Source organism: Rhincodon typus, chromosome 5, assembly GCF_021869965.1.
Source record: "Rhincodon typus isolate 14 chromosome 5, sRhiTyp1.1, whole genome shotgun sequence".
Classification (NCBI taxonomy): Eukaryota; Metazoa; Chordata; class Chondrichthyes; order Orectolobiformes; family Rhincodontidae; genus Rhincodon; species Rhincodon typus.
Genome location: NC_063336.1, coordinates 88787979 through 88810530, shown reverse-complemented (window position 1 = coordinate 88810530; position 22552 = coordinate 88787979). Strand labels below are relative to the sequence as shown.

The window sequence follows — 22552 nt, the reverse complement described above, 5'->3', positions numbered from 1 at the left end:
CTTTACTTTACAACTGTTATATGAGGAAGTAGGGTAGTATTTATAAAAAAAAATCCTGTGGTGTTTTGAGTTCATTCAATCTCCCTCTTTATAATAACTAAAAGGATAACAAGCTGTCATTGCTACAGAGCTGTTACTTTCCAGCTCATTATATCCACTGGCTTTATTTTAAATAAATCATGCTCACCTCCTGCAGATTTCTTAAATGCTGCAGTAGACCACGTGTCCTGCGGGTTTTTTTTTGCCCATTCACTGGATTGGAAACCTACAGTTGAATCTCTGAAATGCTGCCAGTTATCTGTAGCCTGGGAGGTGAGCATTGCTGGTAAACCCAACATTTGTTACCTGTCCCCAGTTGGCCTCCTATAGTTGGTGGTGAGCTCTCTTCACAAACTACTGCAGTCTATCTAGTGTAGGTACACCATCCATGCTATAGAAAAGGAATTCCTGAAGGGATTGTGATATAATGCCCATAATTAGGTGGATTTGCCATGGGAAATACAGGGTTACAGGGATAGGATAGTGTGCGGGTCTGTGTGGGATGCTGTTCCAAGTGTGTTAGTGTGGACTCGATGGGCTGAATAGCCTGCTTCCAAACTTTGGGGATTCTATGATTTCTATGATATTCCCATATTGGGATGGTGTGGGACTTGGAAGGAAACATGTACATTGTGCTGTTCCCGTTGCATCTGCTACCCTCATTCCTCAAGGTGGTGAAAGTTGTGGATCTGAAACATGCTATTGAAGGAGCCTTGGTAAGTTGCTGCAGTGCACCTTTTAGACAGTGTACACTGCTCCCACCATGGGCTGGTGTTAGAAGGAGCCAATTTTTAAGGTGGTGGATGGTGTGGTAACCATGAGGGCTGATTTTTCCTCAATGATGTTGATCCTCTAGATTGTTGTTGGAGGCAAACATCTAGATACATTGGAGAGTAGTCTATCACATTCCTGAATCTGCCTTGTTGACAGTAGATATGCTTTGGGGAGGCAGGAAATGAGTTGCCATGGAATTCCCAGCCTCTGACCTGCTTTTGTAGCCCCAAGTTTTATATGGCTTGTCCAATTAAGATTCTATCAATGGTGACATCAAGATGTTGATGGAAAAACTGTCAACTAAACAAAGGCCATCACATTTTTGTGCATGTTAAAATCACATTTTAGTGTTGTCATACTCTTCAGGTCAATGCTTTGTTGCAATATTACTTAAACTTTTCATGAAACGAGTGCATGCAATAGGGAAGAGGCAGTAAACTCACTGGAGAATGTAATGCTGCCAAAGATTTGCAACAGCCAGATTCAGGAGAACAGTGCTCTCACAAATTACAAGATTGAATCGTATGCTAAATTTGCATGACAGCAGTATAATATGAATACAATGCCTGATAGCCCAATTTGTTTTCCGAGTATATTATACTCAGTATTTTATTTGCAAAAACTACCTTGAAATGTCTGACAAAATATTCATTCTGATATGTAATTCTCACCACTTACATTTTTCTTCTCCTTTTGTTTATGTATAAACATCCAGCTACCAACGATGCTTAAGGAATTGGATAACAAAAATAAACATGGCTTCATTTATTAAGGAATAGAGAAGTTGGGAGCAGTATTAATTGGAGAAATTGTACATATATCCAAATTAAAATCTTCGTCAGAACAAAACCCTGAGACCAAGAACCAGATGGAGTCATAGAGATGTACAGCACAGAAACAGACCCTTCAGTCCAACTCGTCCATGACAACCAAGTTTCCCATAATAAACTAGTCCTACATGCCTGCGTTTGGCCCACATCACTCTAAGCCTTTCCTAGTCATGTACCCATCCAAATTTCTTTTAAATGTTGTAACTATACTTGCATCTACCACCTTCTCTGACACATTGTTCCACATATGAACCACCCTTTATGTGAAAAAATTGCCCCTCAGGTCCTTTTTAAATCTTTCTCCTCTCACCTTAAAAATATGCCCCCTTGTTTTGAAAAATCCTACTCTAGGGAAAGGATATTTGTTATTTATATTATCTATGCTCCCATTATTTTATAAACCAATATAAGGTTACCCCTCAACCCCCTCGGCTCCAGTGAACAAAGTGCCAGCCTGTCCAGCCTGTCCTTATAACTCAAAATCTCCAGTCCTGGCAACATCCTGGTAAATCTTTTCAGAAACCTCTCCTGTTTAATAATATCCTTTCTATAGCATGGCGACAAGAACTGTCCACAGTACTCCAAAAGTGGCCTCAGAAACGTCCTGTACAACCTCAACATGAAGTCCTAACTCCTGTACACAATGATCTGAGCAATGAAGACAAGTGTGTATTATGATCTGACTTTCAAAGAACTATGTACGTGAACAATTGATTTCACTATTCAACAAACTACCCATGGACCTACCATTAGCCTTATAAGTCCTGCCCTTGTTTGTTTTACCAAAATGCAATACCCCTCATTTATCCAAAATAAGCTCCATCCGCCACTCGTCAGCCCATTGGTCCAATTGATCAAGATCCCTTTGTATTCTTAGATAACCTTCTTCACTGTCGACGATACCACTAATTTTGGTGTCATCCGTAAACTTACTAACCATGCCTCCTAAATTCTCATCCAAATCATTTATACGAATTCCAAGCAAAAGTGACTCAGCGCTGATTTCTGCAGAAAACCACCAGTCATGGCTTCCAGTCTGAAAAATAACCCTCCACACCACCCTCTGTCTCCAACCATGAAGCCAATTTTGCATCTAATTGGCAAGCTCTCCCTGAGTTCTATATGATCTAACTTTTTAATTAGTCTATCATGCAGAACCTTGTCAAAGGCTTTACTCAAGTCCTTGTAGACAATGTCTACCTCTCCGCCCTCATCTATCTTTTTGCTTATGACCTCAAAAAACTCAGTTGAGTTTGTGAGACATGATTTCCCATGCGCAATGGCAGATAGCAGGAGTTAGAAAAATTCCCCAATTTCTGCACCTGCCTTAGGAAGCACTGACTTCAAAGGCAGGATCTTTATTGTGCTGGGTGCCAGCTGAAGCCAAGAATACCTTGCTGAGAACTCAGGTAACCATTAGAGAGCTGCAGCACCTCAGACCTTACTGGGCTGACAGCTCTAGATGCCTGATCTCTGGTTTAAATTTCACAATGTTCATTTACACAAGCTTAAATGATTTTAAATGCCTTGCCCTTTCAGGTATTGAAACTTTAAATGATTTGGATCATTAACAATTTTATTGGGCAGCAGTGAATGGAGGTTTTTTTTTAAACACGCTGATGCTAACTGTGAAAAATTATAAATTAATCTTCTTCCAATAGTTTTTTGAACACTTCCAGCTATAGTGTCACTATGTAGTTCATTGTTTCCATACATTGTGTACAGTGGCTGAATGAACATAGTAGTGTTGAACCTTGATATGGTGGCATAAGGGCCTCTGGAGGCTGTTGGGGGGATATCTTGGCAAAGGGGAGCATGAGAAGGACCTTTTGAATTTATCGTTCAGAAGGTTTCATTATGCAGACTATTATTCACAACACTTCTGTGGTACCACGAACCACAATCCTTTAAAAACCTGTCTGACTTCATGAAAACTGTGAAGGTGTAGGTCATGCTTATCTCAACAATGGAGGCAGCCAGGTTGGGAGTCTACAGTATGGGCTCATGACCTGAACTATTATGTACCCTTAATAGGACTGTGATGAAAATGAAGAACTGTAGGAATGGGTCAGGAATCCTGAAAGGATGGCCAAGTCAACCTGACTCATAGAACATCTGACCCTAAGTCTGAATCACATAATACACTCCTGTATTTTCCTCCTGGTGCTGTATAGATAGAGGATAACCAGACCCACTTACAGCAACAACTGATAGACCAAACATTTCACAACCATCACTTAAATTTAGAAAAGGCTTCCATGACTTGATAGCACCCCATGAGTCAATCAACAAGCCACTTTTTATAACTTATTCAGCCATTTTGCAAAATTCACTCTCAATAAATTATCGATGCAATGACACGGTTGATATTTTACCTTATGTTATACCAAGAAAGCCCTTTCACAGTTGTTTAAAATTACATTGATTACCAATTTAATAAATTCAAAAAATCCTCATGATGATTGGGAAGTGATTGAGTTAAATGAATGGTTTTATGTCTAGTTAGTATCTTGCACTTGGTTCTCATTTGCCATTTCTCAAAAGTGCAACTTATGTAAAATGGGCATCACCTAGACAACCGATGAGCTGATTTACCAGGATCTGCTAAATTGAATGTGTTGGTGCACCCAGATATAAATATAGGAAATATACAAACTGATAGGCAAATAGGTACATTCTGTGAATCACCAATCTTTTCAAAACCAATATGTCACTTAATGAACCAGAGATGGCTCTCAAAGTTATGGCAGGGCTAATGGAGCTTTTTTTTTATAATTTATAGTTGGATGGTACAGCAAATCCAGTTGAGAAGCAGATACACTTTTAAATGTGAATATCCAAAAGTTACTGTCTGTGCCCCGCTGCCTTGTGCCCTGTGAAAATGCAAGTGACCTTTAGTTTGCCCATTTTCTTTACGGAACTTGTTGTATTTGCCCATAAGTTGCCCACTAAACTTGTTACACAAAGTTAAATCTTGTCAAGATAATGGTAATTGCCCTGTTCATGATATAACAAGTGTTCACAATGAGCAGAAAACCTCTCTAGGACTGAAAAGTAACTTTTAATTGTGGAGCTTCATTTCTCAGGACTTTTAAGGAGAATTATACAATATATATATTTTAACTGTTAAACTTATTTTTCATTTTCTTTCTTTATCTCCTTTCTGACTCTTTGGTTTTATATTTCTCCCGACTCTCTTTATTTCAATTTAGTCATGCTAATTCACCCATCTTCTCTGTACTGCCGTGGTTTATTTTCCAATTCTTATTGTGTGTTGAGATCCTGTTCTTAACCATGTTCCCTGAGGCCCCAGATGCACTGTTTCCAACTCAGACTGCAGCATCTTAATAAAAGTTGCATGAGCTTGTGAGGGTCTGAGTTATTGTTGAGATTTGCATTAAGCATCACTCAGTTTGATGATGTCACATGGACGAGGAGAGGGTAACAGTTTTGGATCTCGAAGAAGTAAGATCTGACCTTTAAGTCTCCTTTGTAATCTTAATAAACTTGGATTCTATTCCAATATAACTTGTGCCTAATTTTGTAAGGGCTTCAGGACCGTGGAGGAACCATACAATATGTCACAGAGCTACGCAGCCCTGATCATTAGTAGCACAGTGAGGGTGGAGTTTGAACACACTTAAAGGATCAGTCTAGAAGATATGCTGCTAGATTGAGTCTCTTTGGAAGAGACACAGAGCACATAGACATACTAGATTTGTCCTTACCAAATACACTTGTAAGTCAGAGCCTGGTATATCTATGACTATCATATATTGTGGTATTTAGTATGATGGTGTAATAGGGAGTGTTACTTAGAAGTCCAAACCTGAAGACTGTCCTTGACTTTGCCAACTCTTTTCCCAATTTGTCTTGAACACAAATACATAATGGACTTATAACTACACAATAAAGAATTGCTATTATGTAATAAACTACATCTTATTTAAGACAAGAACTCCTTATCATTAGACTGTCATTACTTTTCCTCGACCACACTACATCAAACAGGTTTTTAGATCCCTACCAGGAAAGAGGATAGTGGTAGCAATTCTAATAGATGGATCTTAGACCAAGCTAGGCAGTGGTGAGGATCTATCATACAAAAGTAGGCATAATTGTTTTGAGGTGAGAAGTACTGGGGTAAGATTAGGCAACAGCAAACTTTACTGTATGTCCTGAAACAGCAAAATCCGTTTTCATATTTTTCTAAATTTATTAATTTGGAACCTGTAACTGTAACAAAAGAGTACCGTTAAATTATTAATTTTGTGTCAGCAATTTCCATTGGTCACAATGTCAATTCTTCAGTTGGCTGATTGGAAAGTGTTCTTCTGAGTTTAATTTTGCACTGGTAGATGGAGCTGTTTCATCCCCCAGGAAAGTTGTGATTAGATTATAAAGGAGATCATGTTTTTGTTCTGTCCATGATTCATAACATCAAACCATAAAGTAGAAAACACAGTTGATGGTGATAGAATAAAACTAGTGTAATTTATTGGTGTTCCCGTTTCTTGTCTGCCAAATGCTTTGAAATAAATATTGTAGAATATTTTACAAAACGTGCGGAAACAGTGTAACTTAATATTTTATGTTGTATTCATTTTGTTGTTTGTCAAACTGTGATATACCACATATTGATATTTATTTTATTCATTAATACAGGTGATCTTGCATTAGCTATTTGTATATAGGACATAATTTCATCAAAAATGTATTGATTTTTTCAAATGTTATTTCTGAATGGTGCTTGCCTATTGGTGGCCATAGGGCTACCATCCCCCTATAATACAATAAGGATTTGGAAATATCTTCAGCTCTCCAATCCTCTGCCAAAAATGATGACCCAGCACATTTTTGAAATTCTCCCATATGTGTGTCATTACTAGCCATTGAACTTGTTTGGCTATTTCAATTAAAAGACAACCACATCGATATGGGCCAGGAGTCATGTAGGCCAGATCGGGTAAGGATGGCAGATTTCCTCCCCTGGAGGACATGAGTGGATGAGCTGGATCTTTTCGACAATCAATTATAGTTGCTTTATCTTGTGCTTTAAACAAATACTGCTGCCAGCTCATTATGATAACAGTCTGCGGAATCTCAGGTTGAGGGAGTCTGCACACACATTGTACTAGTGGCAGCTTGCTCTCTATCTTGAAATAAGATTCTTACACTGCACTACTACATCACTCCTTATTTACATCTGTAAATTGCAGGATATGAGAAACAGCTCTTTAACGTAGTGCCTACAGCTTCTCTCTCTGTCTGTCCTGTCTCCCAACTGTCATCTATGCCATATCATCAATTAATAAATCTCGTTGTATCACATCTCCACCCAGGTTTCTCTCTGCTTGGTCTACATTATTTCAGTAGTTTATTTTTACTTACTTACATAGTCTTTGTAATCATTAGCACCATTATTATCATCATTATTACTGTTATCAATGTTATCGCCATTACCAGCATGTTCCCTTCAGTCCCCAAAATGTGAATCTCCTAGGTCGAGATAATCTGGAATTCTGACTGGACATTCTGATATCATTTTACTTGTGTTCAACAATAGAGTAATGGTGTTGTACTGGGGAATAGTTGTATCACTCTGTACAATGTCTGTAGTATAGCAATGGCTGTTCCACAACCTATGATCATCATACACAGTCTTGGCTCAAATAATATTAATGCCTTTCTGTTGCTCCTCAGTGCCCTTACAGGTGTTCTGACACTATGCCATCCTGGTTGATCTGTGTCTGATGACTGTAACTTCAGATATCCTGTCCCTTAACCAGATTTTCCGTCCTGGCTTTAAGATGGACAGAGTTTTCACCTTCTGTCTATTATTGTACTATCTCTACTGCATTTTAACATGATGTGGAGGTGCCGGTGTTGAACTGGAGTGGACAAGCTCAGAAGCCACACGACACCGGGGTCTCGTCCAACAGGTGTATTTGAAATCACGAGAGCCTTCAGAAGGCTGCTCCTTCATCAAATGGAGTTACACCTGATAAAAGCGCAGTGCACCAACAGTTTGTGATTTCAAGTAGACCTGTTGGACCATAATCTGGTGTTGTGTGGCTTCTGGCTTTTTAACATGGCAGTTGTTTATCCCTAACTTTGAGAACTTACATTTGACTTGAGGTTATATTCTAAAACTGATATGCCCATTTTCAATTTTCACTCCATTTACAGTTGCTCTGTAACTATATCGAGCTCATTCCCAGTCTGGATTCTAATGCATCAGCGACTTCACAGTTTTCACTGCTCTTTCCACTTCTCTGTTTGACTGACGGTGGAGAGGAGAACTTGTCAGCTGTTTGGAGCCTGCCTCCAAACCTCCAACCCTCATTCATGGGACACTGTGTATCACAAGGATCCTTTTCTGTGCTCTGATCACTGAGTCTACTGTGGTTGAATGGAGACTTGCCACTTCAATCTGCCTTAAATCATAGTCAACTAGGACCAAATACATTTTCTCTTCAAAATTAAATGAATCTGTTAATAATCATATCCATTGTCTTCCTGGAAATCTCGATGAAACTATTGTCCCTGTAGGCACATATTTGTATATGGCACATAGAGTCATAGAGATGTACAGCATGGAAACAGACCCTTCAGTCCAACAGTCCAACAATGGGGAGGTGATGGCCTTGTGGTATTATCGCTGGGTAACAAATGCTGCCTGGCCAGTGATGCCCTCATCCCATGAATGAATAAAGAAAAAAAAAAATTGTCCTCACTGACCAGATATCCTAAACTAATCTAGTCCTATTTGCCAGCATTTGGCCCATATCCCTCTAAACCCTTCCATCATTTACCCTTCCAGATGCCTTTTAAATGTTGTAATTGTACCAGCCTCCACCACTTCCTCTGGCAGCTCATTACATGCACGCACCACCCTCTGTGTGAAAAAGTTGCCCCTTAGGTCCGTTTTAAATCATTCTCCTCTCACCTTGAACCTATGCCCTCTAGTTTGGACTCCCCTAACCTAGGGAGAGGACCTTGGGTATTCACCCTATCTATACCCCTCATGATTTTATAAACCTCTATAAGGTCACCCCTCAGCCTCTGAAGCTCCAGGGAATATAGCCCTGGCCTATTCAGCCTCCCACTCTCCAGCCCTCCAACCTGGAAATCTGTTATCTTAGGGCAGCATGGTGGCTCAGTGGTTAGCACTGCTGCCTCACAGTGCCAGCAACCCAGGTTTGATTCCACCCATGCACGATTATCTGTGTGGAGTTTGCACATTCTCCCTGTGTCTGCGTGGGTTTCCTTCAGGTGCTGCGGTTTCCTCCCACGGCCCAAAGATGTGCAGGGTTAGGTGGACTGGCTGTGCTAAATTGCCCATAGTGTCCAGGGATGTGTAGATTAATTGGGTTACAGGGGGATGGGTCTGGGTGGGATGCTGTGAGGATCAGTGTGGACTTGTTGGACTGAAGGGCCTGTTTCCACACCGTAGGGATTCTGTGATTCTAACCCTAGCAACATCACTGTAAATCATTTTTGAACCCTTTGTTTGGCATGGACAAAATATAATCCTGTATGTTTTTTTCCAAAATGCATAGCTACCACATTGATTGTTGTGCTCTTGCTCAGCATTTCATGACAGCTCACTGCCCCCCAAGGAGTTTGTCAGATTTCTTGAAGCTTCGACTCTGTATAACCATTCTATGGTTGTCCGCCAATAAATCTTCCACCATTGTCAAGTATTGTTTCTGCTCATGCTATCTTTTCAGCATTTGGTCTGCTGGACTATATTTCAACCATCCTCGCAGACTGAGTCCTTCCTGTCAACTTATGGAGCTGCACAATTTGTCTAAGTTTTCCCTCAATTGCTGATAATTTGTCGGCCATTCCCATAGAATAAGATTCCACTTCTTCTGCTCAATCCACTGCTGCCCTCAAGAGCGGAAATGCCTGTGCTTTGCCTGGGACATTGACTACATCTAGTTCTAGGGATTAGGAGCAGGAGTAAACCACTCATTCCTCAAGTGAGTTCTGCCATTTGATAAGATCACGATTACTCCATATTCCTCCCCCATTCCCAATAACCTTGCATCCTTTGCTTATCAAAAATCAATGAATCTGCTTCTATTGCCTTCAAGGAAGAAGTTGCAAAGAATCATGACTCTCCACGAGAAAAAAATGTCTGCTCACCTCTGCCTTAAATGGTTTTGTCCCTTATTATTAAACAGGGATCTCAAAGTCTAGATTCTCCCACAAGAGGAAACATCCTTTGCACATGGCCCTTGTCAAGCTCTGTTTCTGTGTTTCAATATAGTCACCTCTTTCTCTTATAATGATCACAATCAAGGAATATACTCCAGAGAGGCTAGAAAAAGACCTCATAACCTGGTCTGCGTAGGTCAATGCTATTGAACCACAAGGATAGACTACCAATGGTAACACGTCACTTTGATTTTAATTCTGACTCTGCCTGGTTTTTTCAGGCAGGGAGGAATTTAAATTCTTCCTAATGTCTCTTCCCTTTCAGTACCAGGAGTAGTGTGTAGTAGGTATGGGAACAGATGGGTTACAGGGAGATGGAATACCTTAGAACCACAAGAGCTGGAAAAATGTTAGAAAGAGGATGCTGAAACTTCATGATCTACATAACCAAGTACATGTCAAAAATACAAATCATGAACGAATTCTTCCTTAACAATTTAACCTTGAAACATGGGAGATGTTAAGTGATTGGTTAAGCCCAGGATGCTATTCCACCTCAATTCATAAGGCATGGAATGGCTTTGTTTGTATGGGCCACTTAGGAAACATGCTAAAGTTACAATGAAGCAGTGCACATGGCATTTAGTGTGCACAGCAACTGATACTTAAAAAGACCTTGAAGAAGGAAAACTGCATCCTCAATTTGTAGCATCCTGAAACTGTGTGGCTGTATGCTATTGTTACAGTTAATCATCTAAAGGACTTTACTGAAACAGATGTTCAATGATCAAGCAAAAAAGCCATTCATTCAGCCTGTGCTTGATTTCTGAAACAGGTATTCAATTACTTTTCATAAGTTATTCCTTTGCAAGTACAGATTGAATGCCTTCTGTAAAATTATTATTGAATCTATCCCCTTTTGAGACAGTATTCCAGACTATAATGGTAGGCAGTGTGGAAAATAAAAAAAAATCATCTTTCCTCTGGTTCTACAGATGATAATCTTATAAATCTCTCTCCTCTGCTTATTCTCCCTCTGCAAGTGGAAACATTTCCTCCTTACCTGCGCTATCAAATCTAAAAGAACTGATGCTCGCTGTTAACACTCAGTAACAGGACTCTCACACTATGTGGTACTAATGGCCATCTCGTTTCTCACACAGAAACACTTACCCAAAAGGGTGCTAGGAGGCAGGCAGCTCAGAGAGGCCTAGGCAGAGAGGATCCACATGAAAATTCATACAATGTACAGCTTAATGAGGCTGAGAACCTCAGAGTGTCAGTGAAACACAAAACATTAACTTCTACCATGAGAGAATTACAAGTAGGAAATAATAGGTTAGATATTGTAACCTATCAGTAAAGTTTAAAGGCTGTACATTTTAATTAATCTGACTGGGGTTACTTGAATGTCTCACAATGTGATATATAATTCTTTAAACATTTGTTCCACACATTGTGCTGAGAATGTATTTGATGCACTAATTTAATCTGGACTTGTAAGCATCCCTGATTTTTAGTTGTTTCACCATTGGGCCATCAGCTGTCTTAGCCCTTAATTTTGGAATTCCGTCCCTAAAACTCTTCTCTTCTCTGTCAGTCTGTCTGTCCATTTATCTTTTGGAATACTGTATGCAATTCTGGTCTCCCTGCTATACAAAAGATGTTGTTAAACTTGAAAGGGTGCAGAAATGATTTACAAGGATGTTGCCATGGCTGGAGGGTTTGAGCTATAGGGAGAGTTTGAATAGACTGGGTTCTTTTCTTCCCGGGTCATTTTGAGGCCGAGGGGTGACCTTGTAGAGGTTTATAAACTCATGAGGGACATGGATAGGGTCTTTTTCCTAGGTTAGGGGAGTCTAAACCAGAGGGCATAGATTTAAGGTGAGGGGGTAAGATTTAAAACAGACCTAAGGGGCGACTTTTCATGCAGAGGGTGGTGCATTTATGGAATGAGCTGCGAGAGGAAGTGGTGGAGGCTGGTATAATTACAACATTTAAAAGACATCTGGATGGGTACATGAATAAGAAGGGTTTAGAGGGATGTGGGCCAAATGCTGGCAAATGGGACAATATAAATTTAGGATATCTGGTCAGCATGGACAAGTTGGACTGAAGGGTCTGTCTCCATGCTTACAACTCTATCTATCTATCTATCTATCTATCTATCTATCTATCTAACTATCCATCCATTCATCCACATTGTTCTCCGACTCTGATCGTGGCCACTTGTCCCAATATTTGCTTTTTGTGTCTTGCTGTCTAAGTTTGCTTTATAATACTTGCATGAAGAATACTGGAATATTAGTTCCATTAAAGATGCTACACAAATACAATTTGCTGAGTTTGTCTGCGTCAGAGCCCCTTGTATCAGCCCTCAGATTTTGTTCATGACTGCAATACTGTGTGCTGAACTCAACACAGCCCTTCTGCTCTATTTATTGTGGATGTAGTCAAGTTGCTGAATATTGGCCTCTATGACTTTTAACTAATGATCACAGATCAGCTGCACAATGAATGAGTAGAATCTTTTGCCATTCATGTATGTAGCAGTGATATGAGCGGAGAGTCAATTAATCAAAAGTGGGTGTAATTATTCAGGCTTCAAGAATATTTGACATTGTCCAGACCCATGCTTACTGCTCTTCCTGATCTGCAATGAATATTAAGAAAGCATTTGGTTTTGCGAAGGAAATATTAGCTACCTGATGACACAAGTGTGGGCAGCAAATTGATGGCCTATGAATTCACTGCCCTTCTGTTCTGTTCCCCATAGCACTCAGCGATAGCAAGGTAGCTGAGCTTCATTTGTAGTCTACTGTCAGGTCTGTAAAGGAGGGTAATATCTAGACTGGCAGCCATGCCGTACTGTATCGAGTTGTTCTGTAGACTGACACCAAAGCTATTTAGAGCAATGGCTCATGTATTTAAATTATACCCTTGTGATTGTTGAAGGATTGTTATGTGATATTGGAACACCCCAACTTACCGTGTGAGAAACTGGTCTCAAAATCCATGCTGATAAACACGGCATGTCTTTTAGCAGTGTGAAGTAGTGGGATAGTGTAGCTAAAATATAGGTTAGTGCGCGATTTGATCTTTCAGTTTGCTGGCTATTTCTGGACATTTTTTTCAAATGCCGTTTGACTCTAGAAATTTATAAACAACTACTGAGAAGCATATTTGATAGCGTTCCAAGCAGTTTGCAGCCATGGGAGGTCTAACAGGATTATTTTTGGGCCTGAAGGATAAGGGGGAAAAGATAGAGAGGTGGAGAAGGGGGAGGACCTGTTCAGAAGGATGATAGTCCCAGTGTATTTTGAGAGATTATGCTTCAGTGAATTTCAGCGAGGATCAATGTACAAGTGACCTTCAATTGCCAAAGGAAGTTGGTTCTGACGTTGATCACCTGCTCCACCAGAGTTTCGGTTGCAAACCTTACAATGGACAGCGGTGCCTGAGACTATCAGGATCACTGTGGCCCTTAAACATTTGTACCAGACATGAGCTGTGTGAGAGTGCTTGGCAGTCAGTGTGTGGGGAAGAGGAGGTGGAGTGAAACAGTTATGAAAAAGTGAAGGGAAGACGATATGGGATTGTCGTGAATAGGGAGACTGAATATGGCAGAGGCGTGAATAGAGGAAATCGTTGAACATCTTTAAGCATTACAACCATGTAGTGGCAGCCATTCACCTCCTCTGCAATGCCTTTGCACTGGTGTTGGAGTTACTTCCTGGAGGGTTTTCTGTCCCCTTTGAGGGAAGAGTATTTCCCTCCTCTTGTTCTCTGCCAGCTCTGGGGTCTCCATGACAACAGAGAAACTACAGCACTAACTTTAGGATTAGTATCTATTTCTTCCCTTACATGGCTCCCTTTATCTGCAATGCCAAGTGTGCATTTCCCCTTTAAGAAGTACACTGGGTGCCTATGAGGGGATCACAGATCCTACATAGACACATAGTCAACAAACAGCAGTGGTGTGACTGCATGCTTCATTCGTTACAAATACCACAGAGCACAATTGCTTCATGCTCTCTAAGATAACATTAACAGATAGGTACAGTATATTCTGCTCCCTGGTGAACATTACTTGGTACAATTTAGCTTCTAGCCACAATTCTCTAAGTCACACCAAGCACATAGGAAGATGGTTGTGGTTATTAGACGTCAGTCATCTCAGCTCCAGGACATCTCTGCAAGAGTTCCTCAGAGTAGTGTCCTTGGCCCAACCATCTTCAGTTGCTTCATCAATGATCTTCCCTCCAACTTAAAGTCAGAAGTAGGGATGTTCGCCGATGATTGCAAAATATTCAGTACCATTCGCAACTCCTCAGATGCTGAAGCAGTCCAAATTCAAATTTGACAAGATCTAGAAAATGTACAGGCTTTAGCTGAAAATTGGCAAGTAATACTCAACGTCACACAATTGCCAGGCAATGACCATCTTCAATAAGAGAAGAGTTAAACACTGCCCCTTGATGTTCAATGGTATTACCATCACTGAATCCCCCAATTCAACATCCTGGAGTTTACCATTGACCAGGAAATGAACTGGATGTGCTGTATATAGTGCTTATAAGAGCAGGTCAGAAGCTAGGAATACTGCAGCAAGTAACTCACATCCTGACTTCCCAAAGCCTGTCCATTTGCCCGGATGACTGCAGCTCAACCAATAAGAAGCTTGACACCATCCAAGACAAAGATGCCAACCTGATTGATATCACATCTACAAACCTCCATTACCTTTATCACCAATGCTCAGTAACAATAGTGGGTATTGTCGACAGGATGCACTGCAGAAATTCACCAAAGATCCTTGGACAACACCTTACAAACCCATGAGGAAGGACATGGACAGCAGAAACATGGGAACATCACCTGCAAATTCCTCTCCATGGCACTCACCATCCCGACTCGGAAGTATATTGCTATTCCTTCATTGTTATTTGGACAAAATCCTGGAAATCCCTCCCAGGCAGCACTGTGGATCTACCCGCAGTACATGGATGCAGCGGTTTAAGAAGGCAGCTCACCACCACCTTCTCAAGGACAATAAATAAATGCTGACCCAACCAGTGATGCCCATTTCCCCTGAGTGAATTAGAAAAAAATTTCCAGGAACTGCAATGATGTGTGCATTTCGGGTGTTGCTTGACTCATTTGAGCAGCTAAAATGTACCTCGTGGCATGCAGAAAGTATCAAGTTGCTTAATTGAATCTCCTCATCCCTGTCAAGCACTGATTATGGTAGCAGTAATAGGATTCATTATACTTGCAAATTGCAAAGGGTCTTCATAGGTCCACCTTAGTGCTCAACAGGCAGAGAACATATACTTTTCTCCACTCTTCTGTTGGCCAATTATGTTGTAGCGCGAATGTCAGTCTTTATGTCAGCGGTTATATTAATGATTGTAGAATCACAGACTCTGGGGCCTGTTGTGCATATACCAGCTTTCTACAAGAGTAACTCGTCTAGTCATTGCCTTTTCCCTTGGTTCTGAAAATATTCTCTTCAGATAGTTGTTCAGTTCTGTTTGAGAGCCATGAGAAAATCTGCCTTCGCACACTATCAGGAAGCACAGTCCAGATTTAAACCACTCACTGCATTAAAAAGATTCTACACGTGTTGCTGTTGCATCTTTTGGCAAGTCAGCTTGAATTGGCTTCTTGACCCTTTTCTCTATGGGAATAGTTTCTCCGATCCATTCTGCCTGAATGCCTCATTGAGGTGGATATTGTTTAAACTGCTGATGTAGATAGAAAAATGCTGCTGACACAGACAGCAAAAATTGCTGTCCCTAATTGTGATGAAAAGTGCATCATTTATGTAATTTAATATCATTTTTGGAATTTAGGTTTCAAAATAGAGGCATATGAGTTTTTGGTTACTTTTATGAAGAGTTTTCTTTTAAAAAGAAAAACAGAGAGTCAGAGAATCCTTCCAGCACAGTGACTAGATCTAGCAATTGTCAACTGACTACACACCCCCTGTGTTTTAATGGAAAGCTGTTTATAATGTTTGGTTTATGAATGGTTAACCTTGAAGATCATTTACTTTATTTTCAGTTCAGAAGAGTCCAGGAGTGAATAAGTTTTAATTCTGTTCAGAAGACAATTACCTTCAGCTCAGAAGATCAGTTTAGTTTATTTCCTGGAAGGAGTACAAGGCAATCCAGGGACAAGCAAACTCAGCAGATAGGTGTAACTTGTGAAAATATCAAAGCAGGAGAGTTTGAATAGAAACCAGAAGATCAGTAGAACTGAGAAAGTTTAGGTGCTCAGATTCAGGAAAAATTCATGGAAAGGACTCATTGAATTGTCCTCACAGTCCACAGCAAGAAAACTGTAAGGAATCAGTTAATTATAACCCCAAAGGGAGGGGTATAATTTCCTTGGACTTGAGACTCTGCAATGGATATTATCAGTTTGCAACTTTGTTGTTGCTTTGTGGGTATAGATCTGCTCACCGTCTTCTATATGTAGATTGGCTTGCTTTATTTTAATTCTTCCTTGATGTAAGCTTCTTTTGCCTCATGTAAAATGCTTCAGTAACTAAGTATAATGATAACTAACTGAACAAAAAAGAAATAAAAATATGATGTAGCAGGCCAGGTTTCATTTTGTGATCTGACTTGTCCATTTGGATCTTCAGCTGAAGACAAAACATAATTCAAAATTCATAATCCATCACTCCAAACAGGAGAATCAGCCACTGAAGCCTAAGAGTCTCCCATTCCAGAAAGTGGTCAATTCTCAGTCATTGAGTATTCTCAAGTCTGGGTCTCTCAATACCGGGGAAATGAAGGGGTCTGGGCACAGAGTGAGCGGTGAAATGAAGGCAGACTATCAGCAATAATTTTATTAGTCATAGCGTAAAAGAGATCTACAATACGGAAACAGACCCTTCTGTCCAACTCGTCTGCGCTGACCAGATATCCTAAATTAATCCAGTCCCATTGCCAGCAATCAGCCCATATCTTTCTAAACCCTTCCTACTCATGTGCCCATCCAGATGCCTATTAAATGTTGTAATTTTACCAGCCTCCACCACTTCCTCTGGCAACCCATTCCATACACGCACCACCTTCTGCATAAAAATAGTCCTCCTTAGGTCCCTTTTATATCTTTCCCCTCTCATCTTAAACCTATACCCTCTAGTTTTGGATTCCCTACCCTGGGAAAAAGACCTTGACTATTCACCTTATCCATGCCCCTCATGATTTTATAAACCTCTATAAGGTCACCCCTCAGCTTCTGATGCTCCAGGGAATATAGCCCCAGCCTGTTCAGCCTCTCCCTATAGCTCAAACTCTTTTATTGAATAATGGGCATTTTTAAAGAGACATTAACCACTCCGGCTCCTTTTTTTTTGGTATTAATTGGTTTGAAACTTAATTTTTCTCATTGAAACAACATTCAAATTTGCTTGGAGGGATTTTAACAGATAACGAGAAACAAGAGAAAAATGAATGTGCTCAGTGAGGATCATACTTAATTTATCTAGTTATTCACTCAAGCAGTTGGACTTTTATCTCCTTTTTTGAACATTTCTGTACAAATTCCAAATCCAATCGTCTTTTCTTCTGGTCCAATTGGCAATAATAATATCAGTTAGCTCAACAGAGGTCCAAAGCAATTGAAATATTCTTGCTTTTCTCCAAGGCAAATTCCGGAAAGAGTTCAAAACCGCATTCTCTTGTTTCCGGGTGGACTGTCGGAATGATGAACATCTGAACAGAGCCCAGCTGAGCACAGAAAGCCGCAAGTCATTTACCACACAGATCTGCCACTTTGATAATGTTTCCAAAACATCAGAGCATGTAGCGCTTACAAATGTAACCGTGTCACAGACCAGTAACATTACTGCGAACAACACCTGGTGTCAGTGACAATTTTGCAGCATTCATCTCAATGTTGGCCTGACCGTTATTATTTCCTGTAAAATGTTGCTGCTGTAAGCTTTAAGAGCAAAAGTAATTTGTCTTGCAATGGGTAACTATTTTTGGACTTGTAAATAAAATAATTAAAATGACATCCTACTGGTAGAGAATGACATTTCTCCACTGTACTTTTTTTTATTATTCTGTGTTTGCCTAAACTAATCTCCTATGTTCTACCTCCCTCTCCTCTTGAAAATCCTAAAGCTGTTGCCTCTCATATCTGTATTCGTCTTCTCCTGAACTTCCTGCTGGAAGCTACATGATCGGATTAATAGCACTGACATAGCTCTTAATAAAGTCACAAATGCCATCCTCTGTGACTGTGACTGTGACATTGATACTATTTCACTTCATCCTTTTCAATTTGTATGCAGCTTTTAACAGTGTGGAAAACCACCAAAGCCTCTCCACTGTCATCCAACATGGATGGAACACTCTTGCATGGTTCCATCCTTATCCATCTGACAACAGTTGGACAACCATTTACAATACATTCTCTTCCTGATTCTGCTTTCTTGTTGCCCCTCATCCATTAGGTTCCACATAAATGCTGACAATCTGTGTTGTCTGCCTCACCTTCACCTTTCTTGTTCCCCTTCACTGTCTTTGTGCTGTCAGCCTGTTTGCAATACCAGGTAAGCAGAAATTTCCTTACCTAAATATTGATAAGACAGAAGCAATTGTTTTTGCTCAATGCCACAAATCCTATTCTCCTACCATTAAATCCACCCTTGTCACCAGCAATGTCTGAGGCAGAAGCAATTTGTTCGCACCCTTGATATTTCTCATTTTGGATTCCTTGTTGGAATTTACAATCGAATCTGCTTCCACACTTGTGCTTTCTTATTGCCCCATGCTACCCTTCAACAGGACCATTCAAAATGGGATCATATATAAGCTGCCACCAAACCCATTCAAGCTAATCTTCATCTCCCTTGCATCTGCCCCCTGTTTCTAAGCGGACTTATAGAGTCATATGGCTGTACAGTCCAGCACATCCATGCCAACCAAATATCCTAAATTAAGCTAGTCCCAATTGCCAACAGTTGGCCCATATCCCTCTAAATCCTTCCTATTCATGTACCCGTCCAGATGCCTTTCAAATGTTGTAATTGTACCAGACTCCACCACTTCCTCTGGCAACTCATTCCATATACGCACCACCTTCTGCATAAAAAAAGCTCCCTTAGCTCCCTTTTATATCTTTCCCCTCTCACCTTAAACCTATGCCCTCTAGTTTTGGACTCCCCTAACCTGGGGAAGAGACCTTGACTATTCATCCTAGCCATGGCCTTCATGATTTTATAAACCAGTATAAGGTCACCCCTCAGCCTCTGAAGCTCCAGGGAAAAAAGCGCCAGCCTATTCAGCCTCTCCCTTTAGCTCAAACCCTCCTTTCTGACATATCCACTTGTGCTTTCAGGCAATGTATTCTAGTTCATAACAACTCACTGTCTGAAGCATTACTTATTCCTCCCTGATTTCAGGTATCATTTTATTAATTCTCCTGTAAGTTATCTCCAAAGCCCTGACACCTTTCCCAAACTATGCCAATAATTGATCACATGATTCTGGCTGAGACCTAACCAGTGACGTGTATAGCATCCTTTCCTTGTTTTAATATGCTAGGCCACAAATATCACACAGATATTTTTAAACAGCTGTATCAACTCAGCATACACATGTACGAAGATTAGTGAACCACAATTTCTCTGTTCCTGCATCCTCCTTAAAACTGTACCATTGTATTGCCTCTCCTCATATCTCCTTCCGATATGCATAACTTTACACTGTTCTGCTTTAAGTCTCACGTATCACATGGCTGCTAATTTCATCAAACTGTGCATATGTCCTCCAAATGTTTGCTACTATCCTGTTCCTGCTACAGTGTTTCCAAATTTTGTGTCATCTTCAGACTTTGAAATTATGCCTGTGAGAAACAGATGTTTAGTAAGTATGAGCAATAGCGCAGTTCCTAATGTGGAGCACCACTGTATACCTTCCTCCAGCCTGAAAAAAAACCATTCACCACTACTTCCACATGATCATAAGAGATAGGAGCAGGAAGTTGCCATTCAGCTGATCAAACCTGCTCTGCCATTCGATAAGATGATGACCAATCTGATTGTGGGCATTGCTTCACTTTTTTGCCTGTTTCCCTAGACCATCCCCACCTGGTAGATCAAAAAGTGTCTAATCTAACCTTGTTTTCTGTCCCTTAGCCATTTTTGTATCCTTGCCCCTTTAATATGTGCAATATCAACTGCATGACATTTATCAGTACCCCACCCTTTGTGTTACAGATTGAGCACAATCTCATTGGTCAAATAAAATTTGATTTGACTGTCAATTCTAAATTCATGTTATCCCATATGACAAGTCATTTTGTGGCTTACTGTGGTTCCAGAAGCCTCCCCACCATTGACTTTAGGCTGTGTGACCTATAGTTACCACTTTTGACATCCTCCCATTCTTAAATATGAAGTATAACATTTGAAAACCATTTTAACATCATTCAGGAATGCTGGGAAGTTGGAAACATGGCTGTCTGTGGTGGGATGCAACACTGGGAGATGGTTGAGGTTGTAGACATGCTCACCAAGCTGTGGGTTTGGCTGCAAACGTTTTGTCACCCTGCTAGGTAACATCATCAGTGTGCCTCCGGTGAAGCATTGGCGTTCTGTCCCACTTCTTATTTACATGCCTCGGTTTGCTGGGGTGGTTGGTATTACTTCCGGTTTTGTTTCTCAGTGGTTTATACACTGGGTCTAATTCAATATGTTAGTTGATGGAGTTCCAGTTGGAATGCTAGGCCTCCAGGAATTCCCTGGCTTGTCTCTGTTTGGCTTGTGCTGTTATGGATATGTTGTCCCAGTCGAATTCGTGTCCCTTATTGTCCATGTGTAGTGAGACCAGTGAGAATTGGTCGTGTCTCTTGGTGGCTAATTGGTGTTTGTGTATCCTTATTGTCAATTTTCTTCCGGTTTGGCCTATGCAGTTTTCCTCACAGTCCTTGCATGGTATTTTGTATATTACACTGGTTTTGCTGGTTTTGGGTAAGGGATCCTTTACATTCGTCAGTAGCTGTCGTAGTATGGTTGTTGGTTTGTGGGCTATTCTGATACCTAAGGGTCTTAGTAGTCTTGTGGTCATCTCTGAAATGTCCTTGATGTATTGTAGGGTGATTAGTGAGTCTGGTCGTGTTGTGTTTTCCTGTTGTGGTCTATCTTGGAAGTAATGGCAGATTGTGCTTCTCGGGTTTCCATTCCTTTTGAAGACTCCTTATAGGTGCTCCTGTTCTGCTTTGTGTAGTTCCGGGTTGCTGCAATGTGTTGTGGCTTGTTTAAATAGTGTTCTGATGCAGCTCCGTTTGTGGGCATTGGGGTGGTTGCTGGTATAATTGGGTATCTGGTCCGTATCTGTGGTCTTTCTATACACACTAGTCTGGAGTTTCCCATTGTTTTTGTGTTCCACCATTAAGTCCAGGAAAGGGTTGTCGGTTGTTGTTCCCTTTTTCTTTTGTGAATTTTATCCTGGTAAGGATGTTGTTTGTGTGTCAGTGGGTTTCTTCTAGGTTTATGTGTTTAATAATCACAAAGGTGTCATCTATATATTGGACCCAAAATTTGGGTTGTACAGTGGAGCACTGTCCATTCTAACCTTTGCATTACTGCTTCTGCAATCAGTTCTGATATTGGGGATCCCATTGGTGCTCTGTTGATTTCTTTGCGTATGTTGCTGTTGAAGGTGAAGTGGGTCATGAGGCGCAGATCTAGTAGTTTCATGGTGGCGTCCTTATTGACGTTGTTGGTGTCCTGGGGTGCCTGCCTACTTGATTCATCCAGTAGTGTGACAATTGTCTCTTTGGCTGGTTCATTGTTTGTGGTTCATTCATTGTGGTTGTGTAAATAGTAAATAGAGATGGTTCAACGTAGAAGTGTCAAGTTAAGCTTTGGGCTGCAAATAAAAGTTAACATTGAATAAAAGGTCGTGTTTACCTAAAGCCTGCAGCCTCCATAAACTCCAAACGTGAATATAACTAGACAACAGTGACAGACAGTGGTGACAGGGATTGAAATGGTTGGAAATTTCCTTTTCAGTGACCGATGTAGAGAGTCCATCAGAGAATGGAAGTTGGAGAGGGTGATCCTGAACATGGGCATGAGAGTTCAGATGGAGGCCAAGTGTTAAGGATGTCAAGAGGGCAGTGTAACAAGAGGAAATGCAAGGGGATGTGGAGTTGCTCAGAGCAGGTAAACCTCACGGTCAAAGAGAAGTAAAACTGAATACTGAAACAAGAGCAGAAAGGTTGAGAAGGCACACCATCAGACAAAGAAAGCCATAGATTAATATTTCAGGTGTGACTGGAATGTTCCATCCCAGAGCTGCTAAGTATTTCTAGCATTTTTGATTTCAAGCCTCCACAGGAATTTGCTCCCGAAACATTCTATGTTTACTGGTATATAGTTTACTTTTATCATCGTTATGGGCTGAGAGAAGATTTATATCAGCCTGTGTGTGAAATGAAGTTATGAGCTCCTTTGTTTCGAGTTAATGTTTGATATGTTCCATACAGCGGCAGCAACAATGTGGGAAATTCTTCCTACAGTGCAGCTGGAGCAATGTGTTGTGATGACCACCAGAGGACACTCATCTACCATCTTAATGTCTCAAGTCACACAACGCCAGGTTATAGTCTAACAGGTTTATTTGAAATCACAAGCTTTCTAAGTGCTGCCCTTCATCAGTTCTGAAAGCTTGTGTTTTCAAATAAATCTGTTGGACTGTAACCTGGTGTCGTGT

The 22552-nt window shown here is 40.6% G+C and overlaps 1 protein-coding gene across 1 annotated transcript in view; it reads left to right on the top strand.

Moving 5' to 3' along the window:
• The window catches only part of hcrtr2 (hypocretin (orexin) receptor 2), a 71985-nt gene extending 54287 nt beyond the window's left edge, over positions 1-17698 (top strand). The window contains exon 7 of the mRNA XM_020515501.2: positions 17472-17698. Coding sequence (XP_020371090.2) covers positions 17472-17698 — 227 coding nt within the window. The remainder of the gene's footprint in view (positions 1-17471) is intronic.
• Positions 17699-22552: the final 4854 nt, after the last annotated feature.